The following is a 7,670-nucleotide window of genomic DNA, read 5'->3' as shown; positions in this document are numbered from 1 at the left end:
GGATGTCAAGTAGCCTGAGGTTTGATAATACAAATATAGTTTCAATATTCATCCTACTGTATTACATGTGGAAATTCAACTCATTTCTTTTCCTGAATGACAAAGAAAAGCTAAGATCATCTGACAATATGTAATTTTTTTCAGTGTTTTGCTCTTAATATAGTCTGACTTACTGAGTCAACCCCATTATGGAGTTTCTCTTTGAGAAATTCTACCTCAAGTTGCTGAATAACTTACTAGCTCAGTGGCTTTGTCTGTTAACGAGATGAGTACTCTAAAAAGGATGTGGCAAAACAAAGCAAACAACCAGACTGTCATTTATTAATTATTTATACAAATTTGTATAGTGGCATATGCTACTGGAGAAATCAGAAATTCATAACACACACAAATTGATACTGGAAATACAAAAATCATTTGAGGGTCAAGAAATCAGGTTGACAGCACCACCAATTTAAAAAAAATCAGTTTGAGCAGGTTTGTGGTATCAAGAATAACAAATACCTATAGGACACAGATTGTGCAAACACTTTGCAACACTATTTCCTATCTGACAATAGGAATCTGTGGGAGTCTTCTAGGATACCTGGAGCACAATAAAAAGGGAGCAAGGCAAAAAAAAATGGTGCAAACCATTCTTTCTTTGAACCTTCACAGTCAATGTTTGATAGCAAATAGCAACCCCTGAGGGCTTTTTCCTGCTTACATGAAGGCTTGATAGAAAAGGTTAGTAAAACACACACAAGGCATAAGTGAACAAGTTAGAGAAATTGAAAGCTGAGCTTTCACTGAAATATAATCCACATTAATCAAATATCTGATCCCTAAGATGAAGCAGAAAACGCAAATGCAAGGAACAATTCTATATCAAAGAGGCAGATCCCAACCCCATATCACCACCTCTTCAGAAACTGTCTCCACCAAAGGAGTACTGGCATTCCATATAGTGTGAGTGGCAAGAGGAAGAGCAGAAGGGGAGGCAGGAATATTTCAGGGACTTTCCATTCACATGGATCACCATCTCCAGGCCTTCCTGTCATTTTGTGAGGATCCCCAGGGCTCAGTCTCCTTCCCTACACCAGGCTCCATCTACTACTTATCTGCACCCCTCCTACACATATGTGAAAATGGAAGGGCTGTGCAAGTAGAACATTTGAACCAATGGAGAAGTGCTGCTTTAATGCGAAGCATTCTGGGAATTTGAGCAGTGACAGATAGTTGGCCAAATGCAAAGTTGTGCTACAGAAGATTGGCTCCCTGTTGTGTAGAACTAGCATTCATTGCCCTCTAAGTTGTTCTGGAGCAGATTCATTGCTTGGCTCATTGGCACTCCAACCATGAGAGGCCAATTCTTGAACCTGCTCAAGTCATCCTGCCTTGAGTTGCCCAAGCTGGTCTGAGGTAGCACCTGACCTGTCATGAGTTTCTGTGCTCACCCCAGTCCATCCTTTCTTGAAACTAGACTGACTTCTAAATCTGTTCCAGAAGTCAATTCAATTTTTCCTCTTGCTAATACATTATTACAGCTTTTCTTTTCCTGACTCTAAGGACCACTGTTAGAGCCACATGTAGGCCAAGTGGTGGTTTTTGTCCCCCATCAAAGAATTTCTTTTTTACTTCTCCAAGTAGAAAACTTATTTTTTTTTTGGTCAAATTGCTCTTGAGATGTGGCCACTATACTGACCTCTTCTTCCAAACTCATTCCTTCATTACACTCATTACACAATCCATTTGTTCAGCCAACCAAGATTTCTAGAGTACCTGTTTTGTGCAAGGCAAGGCTGAAGAATGTGGATGTGTGACTCCCACAGGCCCTACACTCAAAGAACTTCTAGTCTGGTGGAGTTGCCTAAAACGTTTCCCATGGTTCATTCTTCATAGGTTTTAACACTAATATATTTCCAGTAGAGAATGTCTTCAAAGAGCCTGGGTCTTTCTGACATGACCACTATACAACATGGATGCCCCGTTACTTGCTCACGGACTATGGTGTGCTCAGTGAGTACGGTGTGTCATGCATTAGGAAGAGAATGTATCCTTTACTCATGGAACTGTGCCTCTAATTCAAAACAACATGACGTGCATGCTTGTGTTTTGGCCAATAAGGCAAGAACAAAATAGAAACAAAGGCAAGCCATGTGAACACTACACACAGAGTAGTTAAGCTGATATTTGACTACGCAATTATTTTAAAGCCATGTATTTATGGCCTTGTCATGTGCTGATATGATTTAAAAAAAAAGTAAGTGCCTGAGCTACCAGCAAAGAACCCCCAGAGAGAAATCCCTGAAATAGTGTATCAGGAACAGAGCCTCCAACTGCTGTGTGACACAGCAAAAAAGGACCAGTATGCATCTGTCAATTCTGGTTTCACTCAAATCTGAGCTTTCTCTTAGTCTACTTCATTAAAATGAATCATTTGCTTTCCTGAAGCCCTAATAAAATTAATAGACATGGTCATGTCTATTATAGGACTGGGCAGAGCCTGGGGTTGCAAGAAAGTGTGATTGGTTTTAGTTAAGCAAAATCATGATGCATCATTGATCCTGTTTTGTGGCATTCTTCACCAGGGCCAGACTCGCCATCTTCCCAGGTTTCAGCTATCTCCTTTCTAGAGAAGTTTTCTAGTCTCAAGCACCATGAGGCCTCTAGGTGAAAAGAGCTCTGGAAGAGCTAAGTATGCTAGAGGCTGCGGCACACAGACAGGTAGAAATGATATGCAAATGTGTATGTTGTGCTGAAGAGTTTCATGGGATCTGAGTGTCAGCAATTCACACTCTGCTGTCCCCAGATCTAAGAAAAGCCCAAGTAGAAGAAGGCTGGGGATAGGGGAAGAAAGCACAGGCCCTGTACCCCTCTCACTATCCCAGAGATCCACCATGATGCACTCACATTCTGAGATAATGGGCTGGCCTAATTGTCCAGCTCCTTTCAGCCTAAGACACCTGTTTTCTATGGTCAGCTTCTAGAGGAGCTCTTTGTAACTGCTGAGACTATTAAAGGGACCCACAGACACAACTACTCCAGTACCCTGGGGGTCTCAGTGGTTCTTTGTGCATGAGGTAGCTCAGTTGTGAGTTGATGCATGTAATGTGCGTGGTCTGCCACTCAAAGCTATAGTTTTCCCTTTTTATCTGCAAGATTATAAAAATACCAGTATTTCCCCGCAATGTATAAAAAATGGTTTTTAGAAAAAAAATACACTTGGGACTCCTTCTATTAAACTTCTGTTCCATCTTGTAAGTTGTTGTGGACTCTGACCTCCAGATTCATTTTTTTTACTTTAGCACCTTTAAACATGTAAGATTCCTCACCATCACTGAGTATATTGACATTACGCACAGTGCAGTACTGTCTGTTCAGATTCTTCTCCACCCTATCCTGATTCCTCTTGGGTACGTCTACCTTGGTATTCAGAGGGTATTCCTCCAAAGTGTCCTCCTGGGGCTGCTTCTTCCTCTGCTTCTGGCATTTCCTGGTGATGAAACAAGCTACCAAAAACACCAAAACTAGAAGCATGATGGCAGCCAGGGCACTGCCAATTGATGCCCCAGTTTGAGACAGAGAAGCCGCTACAACTGGCTCCTGCATCTCCAGATTCAGGGATTTCATATTGGTGCCATTCTTGACTTGGTCCCCTTCATTGTCATAGATGAGGGAATCGTCAAGAGTTAGCCAGCCACTAGGTTCTACCAGGTCCCTTCGGTGGCGCCTCAGAGAAGCTGTGAGTGAACGCTGGACCCGGGGCCCTGAGATAGTGTCTGGGCCAATGATGTAGATCACCTGGAGATACCACTGGTGTCCGGCTTCCACCTGCAGGAAGAGGGAGACAGGAAGATAAATAGCACATCATTGTTGCCCATAGATGACCTCAGAAGAAAGAGAATGGCAAGGTAAGGCTGCCATATTCCTATCTAGGGTAACAGTTTCAAGAAAAGCACTTAACAATGGCTGGTGTCTTCTAACACATAGAGAATAGAACCAAGGATTACAGGTTCTATTATATTTCTAAATGAGACTGATCTAGGGGAAACTGTTCATTTACACTCTTTGCTGTCTTCCTGCATGGAATAGCACAAGAATTTACTTGTCATGACTTACTTAGCTAAGTAAATGCTCATGATTTGTTGGTCTTTATCAATAGCAATGAAATAATAGTATTGATACCCACGTTTATTCTCAGTGACCTTCAATTGTTTGTTATTCTGACTTGCTATTTATTGATGAACTTCACTTGAAACAGGAGCATTTCACAAATTTTTACTCAAGAACTACTCTCCACATAATATGAAGATTCTTGAAAAAAATAATTGCTTACTACTTTCTGGATTGTCCCACATAAAAACTCTCCATGTCTTTGAAGTAACTTCTGAACAGAGATAATAGTTTTGAAATTCAAGGTTATAGATGACTAGTTGGAAAAACTGGATCTTGGAAGTTCATGTTTTTGGCTAAAGTATAGGGTATTTTTGCTTATCTAACACTAATAATTCTTTTTTTGATTTTTTTATTGTGAAAATACTGTACAGAGGAGTTACAATTACATGGGCAAGATAATGAGTACATTTCTTATCAAGCAGTGCAGCCTCCTCCTTTGTTTCCCTTTCCCATCCCTTCCCACCTCCCCGCCTCCCACCACCCAATTCTCCCCCCCCATTAAAGTTGTAAAGTTCATTTTCGACATAACGACTTGTACATCTCATTGTTGCAATGGGTCCATCTGTACCCTTATTTAAATGATTTGTTTTTCCCCTTCCCCTCCACAAATTATACTGACATCAAATAAGTGAAAGCAGGGGTTATACTGTGGGGGAAGGACATACAAAGCAACAAAGAAATAATCTTATAAATGCTAACACTAGTAATTCTTGCCCCCTCTAAGCTGCTGCATTGTATTTGTGCTTTCCCTCATACTTATGAAAATCAGCTAGCTGAGATTAGAGCCAAAAGGTAGGCAAGTTGAAAGAACTTAGGAAAACTTAGGAAAAACAGTCCTAATGTATGCATTATGACAAGTGATCATTTGCAAATTAAATATTTTTTTTAACTTAGGGCTTCTGCCACTTTAGTCAGATATCCAGCCCTTTTTCTACTTCAGTTATTTTTCAAAGAGGACTTACTTTTTTTGCCTACGCTGGCCTGGATATGGTACTCCTACGTAAGTTTCCCTTAAAGCAGGTGTGCACCACCAGAGCCAGCTAAATTGAAGTTGAGCTTTGGTCTACAGGAGGTAGATGGTGAAAAATTTGTGGGTGGCAAAGTTTCATAACTGTATTTTAAAGGCTTGTCAGCAAGAGTACTATAAAAAGAAGCTGAGAGTCCAGAAATGGTACACCTTTCCTCTTTGCCAACTTTAACTGGCTTCATTTCTTCTCACCAAACTCACCTTGTAGAGAGCATCTACTTTCAGAGTAAATCCATCCACACCTGGCATGCTGCTGACCACATGGAAATCTGGCAACTCAGAAGCAAAGTGAGCCTCAAAAGGCACATCATGGAAGTACTTAGCTGTGGCCTCCGGCTGACTGCGGTCCTGAATTGCAGAACAAAAGAAACACAAGGTTTAGGAATCAGAAGCACTGTATTGGCAAGCACAGCCACTGAGAGGAAACAGGCTGTCTCCTGTCCTGAATGGGCTGGGCCAGCAGTCTGGGGCTAGGTGCCTTATTAGGTCAGTGCTACCTCTGGGCACCCACTGTCTTCTTTATGGAAGAACTCTGGTGGGTTCTGGCACATGAAAACACCCATCGATGGCCTACACCAATGATACTCAAGCTGTTTGGTCTTACGATTTTTCACCCATAGATAAAAATTGAGGATCCTTAAGAGTATTTGTTTATGGGATTTGGCTCTATCAATATTTATGGTGTCAAAATTTAATCCTGAAAAATTAAAAGGACACTTTTGTGTCAAAAGTGACAAGGAAATTTTTATCCTATGTTAACTTTAGTAAAATACTTTTAGTGAAGAATATCTACATTCATTTCTTCCTCCCAAAAGTGAGCTGGTCTTGTTTAAAGTTTTGTAAATCTTCATAAAAGAAAGGGAATATCCTCACTGCTTCTGTAGTTGTAGTTGAAATACATGAAGAAATTCTGGTCTCCTCTAGCTACATAGCAAAAGGGGGGATAATTGTGTTTATTCTTTAAAATACTAAATCAAAACCTGACAAGTGATGTTTTCTTAAAGATTAGTTACAATGTGGAATCTGAACTCCTATCAATAAACTTTTCATAGTTCCTTTATTGAGGGAGTAAATGGAAGAGTATATACAAACAGTAGCAAGAAAGCAGTTTTGTCCGTGGAGGTCCTAAAGAGTATCAGGGCCACTCAGGGCCTTTGGAGAAGTCTTAGAGAAATACTGACTTAGAGTTTGTTCTTCCTGGAACATCTGTAATGCCATGTCTTGCTTCTCACCAATAACATATAGTAATGTGTACTAGTATTTATCCGATCAGAGAGAAACAACAACAAATATATATATATGTACATATATATACGTATATGTATATATTTAAACCATCAAAAGTGGTTGTTTTAGGCAGAATTCACAGCTAATCAAGTCTGCCCCAGAGTCTGCTCTTCAACGTCCACAGTGAGCATACCAGCAGCAGGAATCTGTGCTTCAGATGCTTGTTGGGCTGAATGCATCCATACTGAGGTCCTTCATTGTAGATGGTCCCTGTAGGATCAAAGAAGGGCACATAGCCATCCTTGCCAGTACACAGATAGACTTTCTCCAGCTGGAGTTTATAAGCAGAGTTCAGGTTTTGTTCTGGATTCCAAAGGACTCGCCCATACAGGATTTGACCTGAAAAGATGGAAAGACACCAAGCAGGTCAGACTTGAAGATGACAGAGAAAGAAATGTTAAGGGTGAAAAAGGTTCAACATGTACCCTTAGTACATGTTCTACATGTCCCTAAAAATACTCATTCATCATTTATTACCTCTTTAATTCATGAAGCATAACTTAAGCATTTATGAGCTGCCAAGTTCTTGGCTGTACCCAGGGGAAAGAGGGATGAGTGAGATTCAGTTGGAAGGACAGACATAATAGTTAACATTTATCAAATTTGCCATTTGCTCAGTACTCTAGTATGTTTTTTCTCCTGTAATAATTCATGCCGAGCTCACAGTTTTACAGATAAGGAAACTGGATGCCAAATAACAAGCAGCTTTATCGAAGGCCACAAAGCTAGTAAGTGATGAAGGTTGACTTCAAAGTTAAGGTACTTTGGCTCCATAAACCATGGTGTTAAACCCCTTTGCTATACCTTCACATGCCACAACAGGAAAATACTACATCAGATTATATCTGTCTAGGGAGAGGTGCAGAGGGTTTAAGGAGAGATGACAGTGGAGGAGAATCCTGAATCATGAGTAGACTTCTGTCAGATACAGCATTAGGAGTAGGAAAGAAAAGCAGGAGAAAGCATGCTGGGCAAAATGAATATGCTAGGTAAAATATACACTATATATTAGATAGGACTAACATTGTGTGACAGTTAAAAATAATGAACAGCAGTTTGCAAAAAATGTAAGACATGGAGGGCCTTTGTTACACTGTCTGATGTGGCCAAGGAATGTCATTTGTAGAGATTGACATTTCGGTACAGACCAAGAAGGAGCTAGTGTTTTGAAAAGTCTACATATTTTGGCACTGTTTTG

The 7,670-nt window shown here is 40.4% G+C and overlaps 1 protein-coding gene across 1 annotated transcript in view; it reads right to left on the bottom strand.

Moving 5' to 3' along the window:
- Window positions 1–312: 312 nt before the first annotated feature.
- Window positions 313–7,670, bottom strand: part of Fras1 (Fraser extracellular matrix complex subunit 1) — a 452,968-nt gene continuing 445,610 nt past the window's right edge. The window contains exons 73-75 of the mRNA XM_013020100.1: window positions 6,606–6,811; window positions 5,387–5,533; window positions 313–3,813 (exon numbers count right to left, since the gene is read on the bottom strand). Coding sequence (XP_012875554.1) covers window positions 3,220–3,813; window positions 5,387–5,533; window positions 6,606–6,811 — 947 coding nt within the window. The 3' untranslated portion in view covers window positions 313–3,219. The remainder of the gene's footprint in view (window positions 3,814–5,386; window positions 5,534–6,605; window positions 6,812–7,670) is intronic.

Source organism: Dipodomys ordii, unplaced genomic scaffold (genome assembly GCF_000151885.1).
Source record: "Dipodomys ordii isolate 6190 unplaced genomic scaffold, Dord_2.0 Scaffold49, whole genome shotgun sequence".
In the NCBI taxonomy this organism is placed as follows: domain Eukaryota; kingdom Metazoa; phylum Chordata; class Mammalia; order Rodentia; family Heteromyidae; genus Dipodomys; species Dipodomys ordii.
This window is presented reverse-complemented; position numbering and strand designations above follow the sequence as displayed.